The 23,022-nt window shown below is 40.9% G+C and overlaps 1 protein-coding gene across 1 annotated transcript in view; it reads left to right on the top strand.

The window, feature by feature from the left end:
* The window catches only part of B4, a 398,035-nt gene that overhangs the window by 345,315 nt on the left and 29,698 nt on the right, over positions 1 to 23,022 (top strand). The window contains exon 4 of the mRNA XM_067143320.2: positions 22,843 to 22,980. Coding sequence (XP_066999421.2) covers positions 22,843 to 22,980 — 138 coding nt within the window. The remainder of the gene's footprint in view (positions 1 to 22,842; positions 22,981 to 23,022) is intronic.

Here is a 23,022-nt window from a genome sequence, read left to right on the forward strand (position 1 = left end):
GTTGAGAGCTCTGCTGGAACATACACACATACGTCCATATTCTCGGTCATTTTGGAACTCTCACCCCCTATACAAAAGAGGCTGAACGTGGACTTCTATTTTTTTTTTTTTTTTGCTATTTGTTTTACGTCGCACCGACACAGATAGGTCTTATGGCGACGATGGGATAGGAAAGACCTGGTAATAGGAAGGAAGCGACCGTGGCCTTAATTAAGGTACAACCCCAGTATTTCCCTGGTGTGAAAATGGGAAACCACGGAAAACCATCTTCAGGGCTGCCGACAGTGGGGTTCGAACCCACTATCTCCCGAATACTGGATACAGGCCGCACTTAAGTGACTGCAGCTATCGAGCTCGGTACGTGGACTTCTAAAAAATCCGGAGTGTCACTATTCATGTCAGTGACACCGAAAAGAATGGATTGTCTTACCGCCACGCAGTTTGTTCCCTGATACTAAGCAGTGTACCAAGTTTGGTTGAAGTCGCTCCAGTGGTATAGAAGAAGATGTGGTACAAACCCGCATATATGTAGCCTATATATACTAGCTGATGTACCCGTGCTTCGCTACGCAATTCTACATTGTATACAGAATTCTAGGTTAGGTAGTGTACACGTTGTGAGTAAGATTGTATTAAATTGCAAAGCTCTTAACATTACCCTAGAAACAGGACCGGTAGTCACCAAACGTGATTTCTTATATGAAGACTGGGTTAGGGAATTTTCATTGTAATGGTAGGCCCTCTTGCCTATCATCAGTCACAATCACGCTGGGGAGTTTTCATTATAATGGCAGACACTCTCCACCTGCCGTTTTACATCCTCAGAAAGACTGTCTTAGTGGTTTCCCAACTGAAATCAACATAGATCATTGCAATGATCCCAGTACGAATGTCACGATTAAAAGCAATTCTATCATATGAAATACTCGATCAAGTGAAAAACCACACATTTTCTCACTTTTAACGAAAAGTACTATGCTGCCGATCTAACATTCCGAAGTTCCAGAGCTGGAATGACCAGGCCGCAGACAGCCGTGAGCCGTGAACTCTATTTAATTTCGGGGGGTGGAGGCGAATAGTGTAGAGTCCCAGGGCAAGAACTGTGCCTTTTTACTCATCTGTTTAACAGGAGTATCCGATAAAGCCAGAGGAGAAAACCCCTCTTTGCTGCTAATTGAGAATAAAATGAATGTAAAATTTAATAAAAGTGAAGAGGAAGAAGCTTTTTATTAAGAAACGGCTCTTTTCAGGGATGAATTTTGAGTTATTTAGTGAACTGTGGTGCTATAATTTGGAATAAGCCGAAATTGTAATTCTAGACCAGGTCATAAGTGCACCTCTGCCAATAGCTGGAATACTATGTTGAACGAGTGTGTTACGTACCAGCAGTATCGGAAAATATATGAACCAGAGGAATAGCATGCTAAAAAATAAAGTTATCTAACACCCCAGCTTTTTCCCGCCAGTATTCAGGCAGGCTGTTATACTGTACTCGGTACGCAGCAGTAATCCCATCTATCGGCGAGTTGGCCGTGTGGTTAGGGGCGCACAGCTGTGAGCTTGCATCCGGGAGATAGTGGATTGGAACCCCACTGTCGGCAGCCCTGAAGATGGTTTTCCGTGGTTTCCCATTTCCACAAAAGGCAAATGCTGGGGCTGTACATTAATTAAGGCCACGGTCGCTTCCTTCCAACTCCTAGACCTTTCCTATCCCACCGTCGCCATAAGACCTATCTGTGTCGGCGCGACTTAAAGCAAATAGAAAAAAAAAGGAAGTCCCTGAGAAAACTAAATCTACAAGACAGGTTCCCTATCTGCTCTTCTTCTTGTTGGTATTTTTTTCCAATTTCAGGGGGTCAGCACTGTGTGTGTATATGTATGGTCCAATTTTACGGCTGGATGCCTTTCCTTACGCAGACCCTACATGGAGGAATGTATTCACTATTACGTGTTGCTGCGGCAGTCGGTACTGTTACATGTGACGTGGATTTAATTCTTCAACGATCATGTTGAAATGCTTATCTTCATTTCTACCTAATCCTGCTACAAATGATCGTGGTTACCATATTTCTGAAAGAAAAACCTAATATGGATTCGGTCTAAAATTAGTGGTCGCCTTGTAAAGATAAACACGTCATTGGTTTTACGCAAATATAAATCAATACCAAGTGAAATCGGTCATTTAGAGGGGGAGAAGTTTAACTGTATTTGAGATGTACGTTGCTTTTCTCTCCAGATAAGCTCCAAATAACGATATTTGGCTTACTTAGCACCTTCTTACAGAGGAGATTCGGAAGTTCAGATTCCTTCAAACTTCCTGCTATGATGGATAAACCCCAGGCCGTAGCTCATTTACATAACTCTCCATGTGGAATGTTGTAGGCTGATTTAACTGATATAAAATCAACATCGTTATCTAGATAGCCTTTCGCAACTGTCTCTTGAAAAGATTTGTCAAGAACCATTTCCGTCTTTGTGAAGCAAAATTCATGAATCATGTTAATTCCATGAAATAATCTTCTGTCACTGATGACTTTCATTGCAACGAAACTGAAATGGGAATTCCATTGTTTAGGTACTAGGATAAGGTGATAATTAATCCCTGTCATTGTCGATTTTCTTTCCATTTCCTTCTACCTTCTTTTCCGTGCTGTACTTTTTTGTTTCATTCTTGAGACGATACACAGACTTTCGCTAATCAATATCGCAGTAGGTAACCATCACTTGCACAAAACCATATCATTTTTGCGCTAACATAAAACTTATTTTTCCCTGATTTGCGCATTATAAATTCACTGCTTCTGAGGGACCTACCTCCCAATTGAAACAGCGAACAGCTGCAAGAATACAATTAGTGTTTTGAGAGGATGGTTACCTACAGTAGGAGTGTATCCTCTTAAAACAATACACACCAATACCACCAATTCCGTGCGATATGCCTGATAAAATACCGTCACTATTTTACTGAAAATAAGAACTAAATGTAATCTTAGCCTGGAATGTCAGTTGGATAATATCATCGTTTACCTCGCTCCTGGATCATCGACATAACTTCGCATCCCTACCCTGGGTTGGAATTCAACCCGCACCTCCAGACCGGAGCTTCTCTGGCGGAAACAAGTAACTACGCCATTTACCGACCAGACCGGTTCAAAGAAGTTTAATGGCTTGAAAATCATGTCAAACGTTAATTAAGGTTAAGGTACTCTAACTAGTACTAACATCGCAGGGTATCAGACTTGTAGGCTCACAAGCAAAACTCCGTGTACCGCCGTGAAAAAAGTAGCCTACACCATGTTTCTCCTTTCTTTCGAGAAGAATGTACAAATGTATGAATATGCCTACACATTGACGGTAATACCAACCCCGCGCTTACAAAATATAGTTATCCTAGAGGTGAAATTACAGCAGACAAATGGAGGATATTGACAAAAAATAGAAATTAGTTCAAGTTTAAATATGTCACGAAGCGAAAGATCAAAATAGAATGGTAATTATGTCCCTAGCGAACATTTTTTGTCTCTCGGAAGTTCAGATTCCTTCGAACTTATGATCGGTAAACCCCAGGCAGTAGCTCATTTACATAACCTCCCGTGTGGAATGTTGTAGGCTGATTTAACTGATATAAAATCAAGATCGTTATGTAGCAAAACTGCCCCTTGAAAGGAATTGAATCTATATAAAGCTCAAACCACGCAAGTTAATATTGATGGTACTACAAGAGAAACAAAAATGAGACGAGGAGTACGACAAGGCTGCCCACTGTCACCGTATCTCTTTAACCTGTTCATAGAAAATGCAGTTAAAGAAATTAATGGACATACTAAAGGGATGAATTTTAATGGTATTCAGGTGCACAGCATCCGTTTTGTAGATATCATCAACAAAATACAGGAGCCGAGCCCATGATACACGGCCAAGAAGCTTTATCAGCATCTTAGCTAATTCTGAAAACGATATGAGTAAGGTGCTAAGAACATTCAACAAATCCTTAGAAAAATTTAAACTAAAAACAAATATAAAGAAAACAAATTTCAGGATAGTAGAAAAAAAGAAGCTTAAGTTACAGGTAGAAAAAACTTAAAATTAAATAACACGCCGATAGATCAAGCCACAGAATTCTCCTGTTTGGGTAGTGTAATTACCTTTGATAACAGGTCCCTTTCGGAAATCAAGAAAATAACAGTGGTACAAAACAATCCTTCCGAAATAAGAAACAACTTATTGCTAAACAACCATCTCAGTTTGCATGCTTGTTTGTTGTTTTAAGGGGCCTAGCATCGAAGGTCATCGGCCCCATCTCAGTTTGGAGACCAGAAAATCATTTCTCAAGAACTTTGCTTGGAGTGTGCTACTGTATGGATGCGAAACCTGGACATTGGGGAAACAGGAAGAAACAAAACTTGAGGCTGGAGATTTGTGGTTTAGGAGAAGAATTACAAAAACGAGTAGGATGGATAAAAGAATGATCTTGTTTTAAAGAACGTAAAGGAGGACCGATGTTTACTAAATACGATAAAGAAGAGGAAAACGAAGTTCCTTGGACACTTACGGAGACATGACTCTTATCTCCAAACCATCATTGAAGGTAAAGTGCTGGGAAAGAGACCCAGGGGGCGACCAATAATGTCATACATCAGGAACTCCGTCGGTGAACTGGCATATGGTTCAAATAGCAACATGAAGAGGCTAGCAGAAGATCGTCAGATGTGACTACAGCGACAAGGAATTGCCTTTAGTAGACGATGATGATGATGATGTTGATGACTGTCACTATTGCTGTACAAAAGAGGCACAATTATAGTGATATGGCACCGACTATCTCAACAGAAGGTTTTATATCTATTTCCCGCCGGGCCGAGTGGCGCAGACGGTTGAGGCGCTGGCCTTCTGACCCCAACTTGACAGGTTCGATCCTGGCTCAGTCCGGTGGTACTTGAAGGTGCTCAAATACGTAAGCCTCATGTCGGTAGATTTACTGGCACGTAAAACAACACCTGTGGGACTAAATTCCGGCACCTCGACGTCTCCGAGAAAGTAGTTAGTGGGACGTAAAGCCAATAACATTATTTTAAATATGCTTCCATGGTATTTTGAGCCTGCTGACACGTTCTGTTGCTTTCCATCGAAGAACATTAATGTTGAGTCCCGAAGTCTCTCCAGGTGAAACATCCGTTCACTGGTAACATAAAAGGAATGCTAGCATATGCATACCTGATATTGCTAACGGATACTACCATGATCTTCAGCCCGAGCTGTACGCTTTGAATATTCAGTATGAGTAGAAATTAAATAATAACAGGTAGACCCTATAGACTGTATTTCTGCCCAATTCCCTTCTGGATCTGAATATCCAATGTTGTTAATTTTCCAATATTTGCTTCTGCTACATGATACTAGTATATAAAATTGCTAATTATCTGTAAATCGTTCCCATCTATGTCAAACACTTGAAGTACATATTTCTAATTTACAATGTTATACAGTGAAATACTTTTACGCAATCGATAAAAGCAGACAAATACGTCTTAGCATTAGTCGTAGCCAGAGTACGACAAGCTTCTTCTTACAGCTTCTACAGGTACTAGAATTTCATAATTAAACGTTTTCTAGGGTATCTAAAAATCCACAGTTCTATCCCTTGAGGCAAGCAACTCAGTGTTGAAAACATCCTAGGGATATGAGCTACGAGTTTTAGGTAAATAAAATAATAAAGTATGAGAATATATCATTTATTCCTAAAAATTACAATCCTTTCCTTAATCATCGTTATCCGGTCTATTAGATTAGCAGTTTGTCATTTTCTACCTCTACGAGCGCTAATGTGAACCAATGCATAGTTTCACTTAAGTACCGCTACGAGTGAGCCAATGGAGAGTTTCACTTAAGTACCACTACGAGTGCTAATATGAGCAAATCCAGTTTCACTTAAGCACCACTACGAGTGAGCCAATGCAGAGTTTCACGTAAGTACCACTATGAGTGCTAATATGAGCAAATCCAGTTTCACTTAAGCACCACTACGAGTGAGCCAATGCAGAGTTTCACTTAAGCACCACTACGAGTGCTAATGTGAGTCAATGCATTGTTTCACTTAAGCACCACTACGAGTGCTAATGTGAGTCAATGCATTGTTTCACTTAAGCACCACTACGAGTGAGTCAATGCATTGTTTCACTTAAGCACCACTACGATCGCTAATGTGAGTCAATGCATTGTTTCACTTAAGCACCACTACGAGCGCTAATGCGAGTCAATGCATAGTTTCACTTAAGCACCACTACAAGCGCTAATGTGAGTCAATGCATTGTTTCACTTAAGCACCACTACAAGCGCTAATGTGAGTCAATGCATTGTTTCACTTAAGCACCACTACGAGCGCTAATGCGAGTCAATGCATAGTTTCACTTAAGCCCTTATAGCTACATTTGGTGTGGACTTTTTGAAAAATGCAAAAAACGCCTAAGAGTATTGAACAAATGAACATATTATAAAAAAATTATGTAAATAAATCAATTTGACTAGGAATTAATAAAATGAAAACGAGTAAAGAAACAAGCGATTTCAGGCTGGTTTTCGGAACTGCATTCAGGCCGGAAGTGATTTTCGAATTATTTTTTTAGTTCGATAGAGCTATCCAAGACTCACATTGAAACCTTTCCGGCCCCTTTAGCCCTTCAAATTTCGGCTCAATTGAAGAAACTGCGCTTAAATGTACGTTTTTCGTGGTATGGAGACCCCTACTTTATCTGCCAAGAAATGTTTTCAGCATTAAACTCAGCAACTTTATCAGACAAATAATTAATTTACCTTTTTAAGATAAAAGTTTTCGAAATTATGAAAAATAAATCGAAGAGAAATAATTTGTTCGCACGAGATAATGTCCTTGAAGTTCTCTGTCTATGAGATGTGAAGCCATTTACTACTGGATTCACAATTAACGAATTCGCTGTCCTATTACCGCCTTTAACACAATTATCAATCAATCAATCAATCAATCAATCAATCAATCAATCAATCAGTCAATCAGTCACTACTGATCTGCATTTAGGGCAGTCGCCCAGGTAGCAGATTACCTATCTGTTGCTTTCCTAGCCTTTTCTTAAATTATTGCAAAGAACTTGGAAATTTATTGAACATCTCCCTTGGTAAGTTATTCCAATCCCTAACACCCCTCCCTATAAACGAATATTTGCCCCAATTTATCCTATTGAGTTCCAACTTTATCTTCATATTGTGATCTTTCCTACTTTTAAAGACACCACTCCAACGTATGCGTCTACTGATGTCATTCCACGCCATCTCACTACTAACAGCTCGGATCATACCAATTAGTCGAACAGCTCGTCTCCTTTCTTTCAAGTCTTCCCAGCCCAGATTGCAAATGTACATCTAAAAGAACACCGCCTTCTTGATACATTCACTCCATGGTCATTAGTATTTCTGAGATAGAATATTAACAGCAACATTCGGATAAGAAATTATTATAATTCTTGTTGAAAGGAATATAAGTTATAGTCAAGGATAAAAATTAGACCGGGAGAGTTGACCGTGCGGTTAAGAACGCTCAACTGTGAGCTTGCATCCGGGAGATAGTGGGTTCGAACCCTACTGTCGGCAGCCCTGAAGATGGTATTCCATGCTTTCTCATGTTCACACCAGGCAAATGCAAACCCCAGTTAAGGTCACGGTCGCTTCCTTTCTACTCCTATGTCTTTCCTGTCCCATCGTCGCCATAAATCCTATCTGTGTCGGTGCTACGTAAAGCAAATTGTAAAAAGAAAGAAAGAAAAAAGGAACCTCTGCCGAGTTAAGTATCGTCAAACAACACAAGAAGAATTATGAGAGTAGGACAATAAATATACTGTATAAAATGGATCCAAGTTACGGTGTCTATCCCACCCCCTCATAGCACTACAGCCCTTGAAGAGCCTTGGCCTACTAAGCGACCGCTGCTCAGCCCGAAGGCCTGCAGATTGTGAGGTATCATGTGGTAAGCACGACGAGTCCTCTCGGCCGTTATTCTTGGCTTTCTAGACCGGGGCCGCTATCTCACCGTCACATAGCTCCTCAATTCTAATCACGTAGGCTGAGTGGACCTCGAACCAGCCCTTAGGTCCAGGTAAAAATCCCTGACTTGGCCGGGAATTGAACCCAGGGCCTCTGGGTAAGAGGTAAGGACGCTACCCCTACACCACGGGGCCGGCTGACAGTGCCTATCACTTCCATCTTTTTGCAAGAAAACAATTAAAATGTATGTAGAAAGAGAAAGCAGACGAAAGCGGTCTAAAGGCTATTTTTCTGCAACAGATATAAATAATTTTTGTTTTAACAGCAACTTTCTCATTTCTATCATTCCAAGACCGTTGCTAGATGTTCTTGACGATAGCATCACGCAAGCTGAGCTTGGCATAGATCAAACTGAAGATAAGTCTCAGTGTTGGAGAAGTTAAACTGACCTTATAACTGTAACTCATCAGTAAATTCGAAAGCCAACGTTTCGTGCTTCAATTCGGCTTATTTTGAACGCGCAATGTGATGTTACTATCAATTCATATGTCATCTACGAGCATATTCATTCTACTCTCACTTCAGATTAACTCTGGAGTGAAACCTCAATCAGATCATTATTAAGTGTGCATCAGAATTATTAATGTGAGTTCGGCCACCATTAAAGCACAAGCTGTCAAATAGATCTCATACATACTCGATAAGTATTCTTCAGGGAAGGAAGTGTAATAGCCGAGTAGCTTCTCACCATGGCAGCCTGTTCGAATTCCTTCGAACGTAGGGTTTTTATATGAAAACTTATGTCCTGAAAGCCCGGTAGCTATTATCAATATATCAACAGTTAAGTGGTGTTGTGTAGTGGTTATTGTGATTAGCTGCCACCCCCGGAGGCCCGGGTTCAATTCCCGGCTCTGCCACAAAATTTGAAAAGTAGTACGAGGACTGGAACGGGGTCCACCCAGCCTCGGGAGGTCAAGTGAGAACTGTAGAGGGGTTTCGATTCCCGTATCATGAATCCTCGAAGTGGCTTTCCGTAGTTTCCCCACTTCTCCAGACAAATGCCGGGATGGTGCCTAACTTAAAGCCATGGCCACTTCCTTCTTTCTTTCTTGTCTATCCTTTCCAATCTTCCTACCCCCCACAAGGCCACTTTGGCCAGGCACTGGTCCTCTTCCCCATTGTATCCCCGAATATCTCACGCTCCAGGATATTGCCCTTGAGGCAATAGAGGTTGGATCCCTCGCTGAGTCCTGAGGAAAACCCTGGAGGTAAACGGGTTACATAAATACGTAATAAATAATAGATGTAGCTTTTACTACGAAATACTCCAAAAAAAACTACATCGAAAACCCATCATTGTGAGTACAGTAAATGCCAGCATCTCTGCTACAACCATTAAATATTTAAAGTCAAGCAAAACTTCAAGTTTGCTTGTTTTTATTCTTCAGCAACACTCTGATTACTTCTTGTTGTTGTTGCTGCTGTTTTAATGAAAGCTAACGATTGTCCACTTTTTCATGCCTTTGCTCTGCATATTTATGATTCATAATCTGAATCACACCTGGATTCACACTTCTAGCTTCTGTTTTAGTGTATAGTTAAATGAAGTTGCCCTGTAAATGCCCTCTACTCAAGATGAAAAATGTTGGCTGTCTTTCGCATGAATACACGGCATAGCACCCCCAAATTATCATATTATTATTTACGATGAGGCCTGCTAGGAACCATAATTTCACTTCATCCTGCATTGTTGCTTCCTCCTCTGTTCTTTCCAGTATTTCTTCATCATTGCATTTGGACCAGATTTCTTTTTCATTCTTTTTTGGAATCCCTCCATTATTAAAAGTGTATTTTTTTTTTTTAATCTCTCGTTCCACAGTTTCCTCTTCTCTTATTTTATTTCTTTCTAAATCTTTCTTGACCTCTTGTATCCAGCTCGTTGTTGACTTTTTCTCCAAAAGGTGCTTTAATATCTGCTATGTCAATCTGTTTGTCAATTAATTTTTTTTGCAAGTTGCTTTACGTCGCACCGACACAGTTAGGTACTACGGCGACGATGGGACTGGAAAGTGTTAGGAGTAGGAAGGAAGCGGCCGTGGCCTTAATTAAGGTACAGCCCAATATTTGCCTGGTGTGAAAATGGGAAATATCTCCTTTTTCTTATTGTTTCTGTTATCTTTTCTATGCTCTGGTATATTTACTTATTACTTCCTATTTTCCAGAGTCCTGTTGTTTGCATTGGTCATAAGATTTCTCTCAGGATTCTTCTTTCTAGTACACAAGAACCTCGTTTATCCGGCCCTCATTAATCCGGATCTCCGGTTTATCCGGATCGAAAATAACAAAAATTTACTTTTACTTGTATAGTATTTCTTTTACCGGGTCGATTCATCTTGAATGTTTTTTTCCGCCAAGGATAGTTAAGGACAGCCATTGGAAGTATGTCGGTCGCGGTCTATCAAAGGTACCGTCCCGACATTCGCCTGGGACTGAGAATGGGAAACTGTGGACTCTTCTGAGCACCTTGACACATTTACACGCATTCCCGGATGCTCGGACGTAGATGTGAACAACGTAAATGGTTGGTTGAAAATTGACTGTAATTCAGGCTACGGCATAATGAGAGGTGAATAAATTATTGCCTCTTGTTCCTCGGCAGGTAATGACGAGAGTTATGGTGAATTTGAAAAAGAAACCGGCGCTCCATCAGAAGAAACAATGACTCATGGAGATACAACAATGCAGCTGCGCAAACTGATGGCCTATTTAGAATCCCAGACTGAAACCACACCGGCAGAACTGATGTTAGTAAAACGTCTTCGTGATCGTGCTGCGCGCAAACGCTATACAAATGTAAAACAGAAAAAAAAAAAACTCACACACTAGTTTAGTGCATGAAACAGAGTCGTAAATGTAAGAAACGTGACCTTATATTTTTTGTACAGTTGAAAAGGGTATACAGTACCTGTACACCTTATGTTAATATATTATACAACATGTACTGTATTTGTATTTTCGTTTTTCCGGATTATCCGGATTTTCGATAATCCGGATCAGTTCCGGTCCCACTTAATCCGGATAAATGAGGTTCTTGTGCACTTCCATTTTATCTAAACTGTAGCTCAAAACTAGACATTCACTTACGTAGAGACATTCTGGTTTCACCGCTTTATTGTATTGCCTTATTTTAAGATTCTTAGATAATTATTATTATTATTATTATTATTATTATTATTATTATTATTATTATTATTATTATTATCGTCGTCGCCATCCAGTGTATGGAACAAAACATCACATCAATATACAAAGAATATTACACAGTATGTATACCTACGTTCGCCTCTGTGGTGTAGTGGTTAGCGTGATTAGCTGCCACCCCTGGAGGCCCGGGTTCGATTCCCGGCTCTGCCACGAAATTTGAAAAGTGGTATGAGGTCTGGAACGGGGTCCACTCAGCCTCGGAAGGTCAACTGAGTAGAGGTGGGTTCGATTCCCACCTCAGCCATCCTGGAAGTGGTTTTCCGTGGTTTCCCACTTCTCCTCCAGGCGAATGCCGGGATGGTACCTACCATAAGGCCACGGCCGCTTCCTTCCCTCTTCCTTGCCTATCCCTTCCAATCTTCCCATCCCTCCACAAGGCCCCTGTTCAGCATAGCAGGTGAGGCCGCCTGGGCAAGGTACTGGTCATTCTCCCCAGTTGTATACCCGACCAAGAGTCTAAAGCTCCAGGACACTGCCCTTGAGGCGGTAGAGGTGGGATCCCTCGCTGTGTCCGAGGGAAAAGCCGACCCTGGAGGGTAAACAGATGATGATGATGTATACCTACACAAAATTCATACTTTAATGTCCAAATTATGTACACAGACCACTTGCCTCAGGTTTTGCAAGATCAAAATACCCGAATCTTCCCTGGTAAGCCGTCAATGAATATTCAGACACTTAGGGTCTGGCTCTCAGCTTATGGACTGTCTTCTTCTCAGCTTGGACCAAATCCCTCGAGGCCGGGCAGATCAAACCCAGGCACCTTCTTGGAGATAAATGACATGTCGCGGTATTTTGAAGGAACGAACACCCTCCAGTCAGATGACCAGTGTCTTATCATGCTGAAGTTCTCATTCAAGTTGCTGGGTATTGAAGTAGTTGGGTGTCTTGTTCGGAGCGTGGTAGACTATAAATCAGCAAGATAACCGTGAATGGTATAGGCCTACCGATCTTGTGGTACACTAACCAAACCATCGAGTCTTACGAAGGAGTGGCGAAAGCGGTACCCCAGAATTGTCGTGATATATTTCAATAAATTCTAAAATTACTAAAATTCCCAGAAGAAGATTTCTAGGTCGTGATCATCAGTACTAAACAATTAGGGTTTCATTGTAAATTTATGGTAAGTGGATTATTTTGTTTTATAAGGGCATCCATTCAAAGAGAATAGTAGCAGCAAATTCATCATCTTGAACGTGCTTCACATTTTCAGTGTGACTTTTACTTACTTATTCTTGTAATTTCCGACCGCTGATGGTATTTTATTGTTCAGGAATGTCGGTCCATGCATTCTTGCTATGTTACCTAACATTTTTTATCCCCTGGCGCATACTGTCTTCGAGTGTCATGTGTTGCAACCTTCAGCGTGCTAATGTCCTCTTACATGCTGCAATTTATTTTCTTCCATGGTATGAGATATTCACTTCCTGTCGCCGGTACTGGGCTTCTTGAAGAGCTAATGAAGAAAAAGGCAAGATTGTCCTTGGACGAGGAGCTGACAGTGATGCAGAATAGAAGCCCTGAACTCCCATGATTGACATTTTGCCAACAGATATAGGCCTACATCATCAGAGTTACCTACCTTTAGGAAGTGTTTCTTAAATTAAGAGACAATTTAAAATTCCTAAATATATTTTGAATGCTGTTGGGAGGGATAAGTATTAGCCTACTTCAAATACATATAAAACAACGTGTTCTTCGGTTTCTTTAATATTTAGCACAGGAGTCAAAGTTTTCTGATTGCGTTATACATCCCAGCAGGTTCTTGTTTTTTCAAAATATAATTATTAAAGTTCACAACATATGAAGTTTATCATGTTATACTGTAATAACATGACTGCTTTCATCGATGATACAGTATACATTACTTTATCATATGCTAACCGAGCTCGATAGCTGCAGTCGCTTAAGTGCGGCCAGTATCCAGTAATCGGGAGATCGTGGGTTCGAGCCCCACTGTCGGCAGCCCTGAAGATGGTTTTCCGTGGTTTCCCATTTTCACACCAGGCAAATGCCGGGGCTGTACCTTAATTAAGGCCACGGCCGCTTCCTTCCAATTCCTAGGCCTTTCCTATCCCATCGTCGCCATAAGACATATCTGTGTCGGTGCGACGTAAAGCAAATAGCAAAAAAAAAAATCATATGCTTATATTTATATACAAGCAAAGCAGTACTTTTTAGCCGATACCGATCGTACCTTTTGCAGTGATAAACGACAAATTTAATATCGTGCATATCTTGACTATTCACAGCGATTTCGAAAATCAGGATTTTTATCATTCTTAAATATTTCTACTGGGACACTTTTCTCTGCACACAAAATCGGGACAATCTCAATTTTTCGGGACGGATATGGCAACGAAGCATGTCAATCGATCGCCTTTTCCTGGATTAATGTCTAACTCTGCTACGAATTTGTCAGGTTTAACAACCTTCGCTGTGAATAATGCTTTCTTTCCAATATTGCTAAATTCCACCTGGAGAATCACGAAGTTTTACTATGTGGAGTCCTGCTCTATAGGATATTGGCCTTTGGCCTTCTCTTCTATAGTGGATTCCTGTGTTTCGTGTGGCTGTCGCGCCGCATGCTTAACTCTCTTGTTCGCTGACCGAGGAATCTCCTCACTTGTTAGATCATAGACAACGTGCAGTGACCCGATGAGTCCACTGGACCATCAGTTTCCCGTCATCGATTCTTCTACCCAAGTCTGAGATGGCTGGGTCGAATCTCCCTCGGTGCTTGCATTAAGCTAACCTTTATTTACATCTCAATTCAGGTGTTGAAAACAATGAGGGCAGTTATGGAGTATTGGTTGAATATTTCTGCAGTATATCGCGTAATTATGTTCCAGCGGTTTCGGCATCATTAATCCCAATTTACAGTTCATACATGACACGAAAGACAAGGATATTATTATGCCGATAATAATATATTCCAATAGTTACAAGCTATCTAGCTGGGCAGTAGTCATCTTGGCAAGCCAGGGCCCAAAGGACTGCATGTGCCACGTTTTTTTTTCTTTTTCTTTTTTGTTACATACATTTTGTGTTTGGTTGTGCAACTGATTTTCCAATGGGTCTGTGCATAATGGTGACTAAATGTTGTTTCTGAATGCTTTAAACTAGCCACGCTTGCGCGAAGGGGGAGAACTTAATTAACAATCTAGTAGGAATTAATGACAAGAGATTGATCCATTCATATTCCTAGAATTCTTTCTCCATACACAACCGTACATACTGTACAAAGATGAACAGACAGAAATAATACGAACATCTCCGAGACAAATGGAATCTCAGAGTACCCCTTAATTTTTTTAAAGAGAAAACGCACTGATATCACCCATGCATCACTCTTTACTTTCTGTATATTCACGTATTCCAAACAAAAAACCATTACAGAAACCATACTTTTTCATTCATTCGGTTAGTCAATAACGAAACGTTAGGGTGTCCTATTTCTGAGAAGCCCTTGATTACCTTGGAGAATAGATGATTTAAATAGTTATTTTTGCCTATAGGATGAAGATTCTTGCCTGTATACGAGGAAATCATGATTAAGAATGTCAAGATGTTGACTCCCGTTGCATACTAACTGGTATTCCGACTGCCAGAACCACTTACTAGGTACTCAGCTGTTGCCCATGGTTCACGAACTAGGACGTGACTGCAGGAACCCACTCCATAAGCTGCATATTCCTTGAACAGCTACGAATAATAATAAAATAATGTTATTTCTTTAATACCCATTCTAACCATTAAAGTATTAACACGCCAGGGTGTTTAAATGTTTGTACCGCGGTAACACAGACTTGACACAATTAAATAACTTCAAATGCCACCGACCTTACAATAACACGAGCTAACCTACTTTAGAGATTTGTCTTTCTGTTTTCAAAGGCTAGCTCCCTCTGCAGATCAGTGGTAGACTCTCGACCTCCGGATCCCAAGAAACCATCTTCAGGGCTGCCGACAGAGGGGTTCGAACCCACTATCTCCCGAATACCAGATACTGGCCGCACTTAAGCGACTACAGCTGTTGAGCTCGGTTCTGTAGGGATGTATGTTTGCATGAAGTATTTACGCACTCCTACAGTAGACTATAATGTATTATTTTAAGGTTTTCTTTTACACACCCCAGCATAGAAAAATGAACACAAAATTGCTCTGATGGACAGCATACCCATGTGTGGTTGGGAGGCGCGACCAGTTTTAAGGAAAGTAATGGATAGGAAGAGTCTTGTCACATACGCTGTATTGCTCGCATAGGGGCGATATATTGTTCGAAGAAGTGTTTGGTAAAGTAGGAGATGAAAAAATAAGAAAGGCCTGTGGGTACGAAAATGGATATCAGGTCTTCATTAGGTTCGTCTGTTTTATTTTTAAAGAAATTAGAAGAAGATTCCCCTTAATACAAAATGTGTATGAGGAAGTCAACAGAAAATTTTGCAAACTTTGGAACGACGTTTTTTTTTTTTTTTTTTTGTTTTTTTTTTTTTTTTTTTTTTTTTACTTATATGCTACATGCTATCAAGTACGTCCTCCTCTTCACTTTCTTTTAATCTAATTCGGGCTTCTGTATTCTTTTCTTATCGTGTTGACGCGACTTTCTTTGTTCCTATGTTTAGTACAGGCATTCGTACTCTCTGCAAACACAAATGACCTTCGAATTTAAGTCGGAATCCTACCTTGGTGGCGTTCATACGAATACTTGTGTTTCATCGCCACCCTATTCTTTTTTTATAATGGCTCATCACTGCTGCCAACTTGACTAGTTACATATTGAAATAGTGGTGGTGACGGAGCGGTGCGGAGTGGAGCAGTTGTTGTGACGTCATCACCCGGTTGTACCGAGTGAATGTGCTGTAGCGGCATGTTTAAATACGTTATCGTGACAAATGTCCGACTCGTTGGCTGAACGGTCAGCATACTGACCTTCGGTTCAGAGGATCCCGGGTTCGATTCCCGGCCGGGTCGGGGATTTTAACCTTAATTGGTTAATTCCAATGGCACGGGGGCTGGGTGTATATGTTGTCTTCATCATCATTTCATCCTCATCACGACGCGCAGGTCGCCTACGGGAGTCAAATAGAAAGACCTGCACCTGGCGAGCCGAACCCGTCCTGGGATATCCCAGCACTAAAAGCCAGACGACATTTCATCGTGACAAATGTCTGTAAAAATGCATTTAAATTCCTTCAGATGTTCTAGAAACATGAATACCATATAAAAATGGGATTAAATATCAAACTAATACCACAATTTTTATCTAATATACTTTTCATTATCTACAAAACACAACAAGCGGAGGAAATATAGTCGCAAATTTGACAAGCACAGATTGAATACAGGTGCAGTACTCTTACAAGGGGAGGCCACGGCTTTCGGATCACGGATTATCTTCAAACTTTGTACACTTTTAGTAGTCCATTAGGACAACATAATGTGCAAGTAATAAGGCGTAGTACTCCGGCGTTCTCGAGAAAATCACAAGATAATTTTTCGCGTCGAATATGTACCGGTGCGTTGCGATCATGAACACGAGATGGCGGCGGTCGAGTGGTTAGCGCTCCAGCTCCGTAATCGCTAGATCGAGTCCCGCTCATAGTCTTTTCAACACTAGTCATATTCTTTCATATAGGTATATTACAATTCAGAGGTAATAAAATGAAAAAAATACATGTGTTTGCATAAACTTTTATTGAATTTCCAATGTTATTTGGCTGTTTACTAATTATCATAAAAAATATAGTATTTATAATTATCGACAAGTAAACGATCAAATGCATAAAGTTTTCCCGAAAATGTATGTCCGTCATGATTTGCGAATCCCTCATACCTGCCAGTGAAATCGGGCAAGGTGCCCGGAACTGTTTTGCGTCTGGGCGCTTTGACCTGCAATATTTATGAAAGAATATGACCAGTATTGAAAAAAATAAAGATGAGCGGGACTCGATCCAGCTATCTAGCGATTACGGAGCTTGAACGCTAAACAGGGCCGATGAGCTTCGATGTTAGGCCCCTTTAGACAACAAGCAAGCAAGCATCATGAACGCTAAACACCCGACCGCCGCCATCTCACGCTGATGATCGCAACGCAACGGTACATATTCGACGCGAGAAACTCTCTTGCGATTTTCTCGAGAACGCCTAAGTACGCCGTACTACTTGCACATTATGTTGTCCTAATCGACTACTAAAAGTGTACAAAGTTTGAAGATAATCCGTGATCCGAACATGTGTCGGGCGCTGCACTGTGCTCTGGGCCCTCCGCGAGTAATAAGCGGAGGGGATCGGTGGTGCGCTCTACCGCTACAACCGGATAACTCAGCGGTGTACTACACGCTCCGCTCCCAGTTCTGTATTGAAATCACGAGACATAACCATCAACAAACTAATCTCAATGTACTGTAAGTATCAATAAAGGAGGTTCCCTTACCCAAGTAAGTCTCAATAAATGATCAATCAAAATATTCATAATTAAATCGGTTTCCAAGGTTAATGAGGGATTAAGGAAATACACACACTCTCTCTCACCCTCACTCAATTTATTGTTATATATTTCTGCCTTTATTTTGATATACGCATTAATATAATCGTATCCTTTGGTGTTTACCTTCAGCAGGCTGAATTATTCAGCTCCCTTGTGGAAATGTGTTAGTATTTATCGGGCTGAAGAGAAACCACGCTGTAATAATAGACACAAGCAAATACAGTAATGTTACACTATCTCCCGGATGCGAGCCCACACCTGCGCGCTCCTAGCCGTACGGCCTACTCGCCCGGTCTTAAAGGCAGAGTGCACACTGAGCGCGCTTCGCATAGTGTGTCGCGTGTTGCTCAACGCTAAGCGTCACGCTAAGCATAACGAGTGCTTTGTTCCTAAGCCAGGTGTTCACACCGTCCGCGCTCTGGTGCGCTGAACGCGTACCTTACAGCTAAGCGAAGCGCCAGACAACGCAGTGTTGGTTAATTGCTTAGCGTTACCTAGCTGGTTGTGAAGCTATGGTAGAAAAAAATTAATCATGCTGTGTTTCAAAGAGAAGAAATATGAAACCCAACACACAAAAACTATAAAAATGTAACTGTTTTCTAAAATAAGTGGACTTGAGTATCTACAGCAGTTTTATTCATTCTTACAGTAAACATATACTGTAATATTACTTCTACTGTCACACTTAACTTAACACTGTGACAGGATGAAATTGCGTATGGATTTTAGTGTCGGAAGTGTTCGAGGAGAAGTTCGAGGAGAAGTTCGGCTTGCCAGGTGCAGGTCTTTAATTGACTCCCGTAGGTGACCTGTTTCGTGATGAGGATGAAATGATTATGAATACACACATACACCCAGCCCCCGTGCCAATGGAATTTACTCATTATGATTACAATTATCGACTCTGCCGGGAATCGAACCCGGGACTCCTGTGACTAAAGGCCAGTACGGTAACCATTTAGCCATGTAGCCGGACACTTTGTGACAAAGTGCATAGAATCTCCCAAGTCTGTCATATCAGTTTATAATTTTGCCAATGGAGGGTGGTAACATGAAGAATTTCACTCTGCAGTCTAGTAGTGGGCTTCGAAGTAAATATTTCTGTTTATGAATTATATTTGTCACACATTTACTCCACCTCTTTTACGATGATAAATTGTGTATACTAATTGTAACAATATTGCAAAATACTATTTATAATTATTATATAAAGAGCGTGATTTAGCCGGAAATTTAATTTCCACGTGTTTGCTGCCCGGTGCTCCTAGACAATTGGGAAAATTGGATTTCTCCCAATACTTCTCTGCTACTTGTCGCCACATTTCACTTGCAAGGTTTGGATGGTCAAAGGTATTTTTCGTCATTCTTAAGTAATCATAAACATTTTCGCGATAAAGTCTTGCATCTCTGTACAAACGATGGAATTCTCCGAAAGTAATTCGTTCTTCATTAAATTCATGAACCCACTTTCGATTCTTCTTTCTAATTTTCAAGTTTAGGTAACTGTTATCCATCAGTAAACTGTTTCTAGTGTACTTGAATAACGGCATTAGTTTGTGACCACCCCAAAACGCCTCGCACCAACCTAAGCTGAGAGCACGGCGTAGAGTTTTCGGTGTGAACAGCAAGCACGCCTTGCACTATGCATAGCATTTCACGCTACACGCGACACACTATGCGAAGCGCGCTCGGTGTGCACGCAGCCTAGACATGCTAATCGAATTCTATACCTAAGTATTGGACGAAATAAGACTGCAATTAAAAAAATTATACGTTCGTCATTTCACACCAACTATGTTATTAAATGCCTTATTCGAACATGTCTCAATTCTACTTGCCTGGTATTACCTAAACAGATTTACAATCCCACAGAAAAAGAAAATATGCTTTGATTATGCCCGCAAATGTAACACTAGTGATTTAATTAATACGTCAGTGACAATACGCAAGGGTGCCCATGCCCGGGGCAAGAGGGTGGGGGCGGGACCGCCCTCCCCCTACCTCTCAGGGAAAGGCAAAAATCTAGTTTAGTCAGGAGTTTTTCTTTCAAAAAAATATTTAAAAGTCAGTATTACGTAGAAGTGCTAGTACCGCCCCCCCCCCACCACCACCAACAGGCAGGGGATACCGTGGGTGTCATTCTACCGCGGAATACAAGTCGCCATTCATTTTCCAAAATGTTAAAAATACTACATACCCGCAGGTCTAGCCCCTCCCCCCCTACAAACTGTCATATGGGCGCCCATGGCAATACGTAATTCTCGCAAATCACGAAATAAACCATGACTGCATAGTTCCAACGTGCCAGAGTAACAGTAAGAGTAAGATGTCTTATCGGTAAGTACAGTCCCTAAACTGTGTGGTAAAAAATGAAATGACGTAGTGCCGGGAGTGTCCGAGGACAAGTTCGGCTCGCCAGGTACAGGTCTTTTGATCTGACACCCGTAGGCGACCTGCGCATCATGATGAGGATGAAATTATGATGAAGACGACACATACACCCATCCTCCGTGCCAGCGAAATTAACCAATGAAGGTTAAAATTCCCAACCCTGCCGGGAATCGAACCCGGGACTCCTGTAACCAAAGGCCAGCACGCTAACCATTCAGCTATGGAGCCGGACAACTGTGTGGTTAGCGACACTGAATCGAACCGAACAGTTAGAAAATAGCTAAAAATAACTACGTTCAGTATTAACAGGGGAGAAAGAAGGCTTACGTGCCAGGGAGTACAGACCGAGGTTTAAGATTGCTATGCGGGCGTAGGATGTTGTAGGAGCAAACTCCTACAGCTTCGCGGCTACTCGCGGACGAGAAGAAACCTATTGTCCGCGCGGAACTAGAATGGGATTGGCAACTGCTTCAACACGTGTTCTCCAGCTGTGATGGGGATGGAATGGGAAGAAAGCGTTAGCGGGTTGTCTTAGCAACTCGGAATTTGACTAATCACATGCGATTAACCACAAAAGAGCGCGGGGAAGCGAAGAGAAGGGAGGGAAAGCTTAAAACAATGTTGCCGTTTTCGTAAAACGTGCGGCGATAAAGAGCTTTCCCCAGCAATGTTCACTGTGCTATGACTTTTTTAACAGTGAAAGTTAGTTTGTATTTGTGTGTCCGCGTGCATAATTGAGGACCAAAGATAGAAAAGGGTGAAATTGCGAGAAACATGTTTCCGAGTAAACGCCATTAAGAGAGTTCCCGAACACAATGGCACTTTCAACCTTCTCTATTAAAGGAGACCAGAAATTAATTATTACCTCCGGCCTTTGAAGTGCAAGTATACTACACAACAATATTTAGCTTCAATAAATTTCATTTCGTTAATTAAGTGGAAGCACACTGACACAATGGACAGCACAAAAGAACTGCAACGCGAGACGCTGGCACATTCACCCTTCCCCACCAAACTCAGCGGGGCACATTGGACTGTGGCTGTACCTGTTGAACTTACTACCAACTAAACTAAACTAATGACCTCAGACACATGCACAATTTACCACCATATGCGGCATGGCTAATTCACCCCCTATACTACAAAAAAAAAATTATATTTCGGCACTTTCACCCTTTTCCATCTTTGGTCCTCAATTGTACTGCTATTCATAAACAGTTTCTCTAAAGCTGTGTGCGTGTCTATAATAACAGCGTAGTTGTAGTTCTTAATTTTTAAATATTGTTTATGCATGTTATATGGCTAGCGTCATTTAATTTTTATACAATGCCGGGAATTGAAGAGAGAAAACGTTTCAGCAAAGGCATTCCTGTAAAGAGACAAAGTCGAGGCGTTATTTGTTATGTACGAGCAGTGTTGCCAACTTAGCGGATTTTCCGCTAAATTTAGCGGAATTAGAAGACTGTCGGCGGAGAAATATATCATTTAGCGGACAGCGGATTTTTTGGCGGAATTCTAAATTTATTACAGCGGAATTTAGCATTATATCCATTTTACTTTTTTTAAAATTTGTACTCCAGTCTTTCTCCAAGCTATTCCGTATTTCTTATCAGGAGCTAGCAATCACATTACGAAAAACATGTTATTTGGATTTGATGTTATGAGATCATGGTATGAATTTGTAATGCGTGGGGAAAGAGTACTTTTCTCTTAGTTGACGAATGACGACAGATAATGAAACTGTGAGAGAGTAGCATTTATATTTATGCTATGAAGAAGACCGTTTAATGAACTTGCCTGTTCTGTGTGTGGCCCTTGAGGTAGGGGATTCACCTAGTTTGCACCCGGCACTAAAACGCCTACAAGTTTTAGCTCGCCGGCTCGCAGGCATGGGATTAATCCGAGTGAAACTCACAGATCAGGTGAGTGCAGTCATTTACTTTTTATTATTATTATTATTATTATTATTATTATTATTATTATTATTATTATTATTATCGGTCATTATTTGAGATCGGATTTCTTGGCGGAATTTTAGCGGATTTTTAGTAGTATTTAGCGGATCTTGAAAATATAAGTTGGCAACACTGTGTACGAGAGTACTTTGAACAGGAGAAAGGTAATGATGGTTCTCTCATTTCCGTAAATAAAGTGTTAGATAGAGCTGCAGCTGCGGTTAGAGTAAGCAAAAAACATTGTAATTAAAATAGGAAAAGATAAGTATGATTATTGTAAACGAGCAACTGTCATACGGGAATTACATTTTGTTCTTGCCCCAAATATTAATCTTAATTGTGTATTACTTGTGTTTATTTTACTTTGAATATCTGCTTGAATTCTTTAAAATACATCTTTCAACGTACGGTACTGACTTTGCCGCAAAGAGGCCTTCGTTGTGTAATTCGACGTGGCAACACCGAGCATCTCGCAATGCCATTCTAGTTCCGCGCGGACAATAATTTAAAACAAGGTAAAATAGGAATCATTACTTTGTTTTAAATGACATTGGAAACTAATTTAAATGCTGTTTTAGCTTAGTGAAGCAGTGCTTCCTTTGCTTCGGCCCATTACTCGCCACTGAATATTAGCCATTAGATTATTCAGCTACATTTCTAATAACCATTGTTAACTGAATAACTGCATTTATATCATGAGCTAAGGTAATAAATCTGATATCGTTTTTCCAGGCTGGTTCTGCAGACTGACAGCCAAAGGGCAGCCGGCTGCACACTGCTACACGTCTATCCAGCAGCTAGTTGCAGCTCGAGTGACAGCCTTCCTGCCCCGTTACGAAGTGCAAGCATATCGACTCAATGATTCCTCAGGTTGGTACCATTCTTCTTATTGTGTGTTTGTTGAGTTGTTAT

This window comes from Anabrus simplex, chromosome 3 (assembly GCF_040414725.1).
Source record: "Anabrus simplex isolate iqAnaSimp1 chromosome 3, ASM4041472v1, whole genome shotgun sequence".
NCBI classification, from domain to species: Eukaryota; Metazoa; Arthropoda; class Insecta; order Orthoptera; family Tettigoniidae; genus Anabrus; species Anabrus simplex.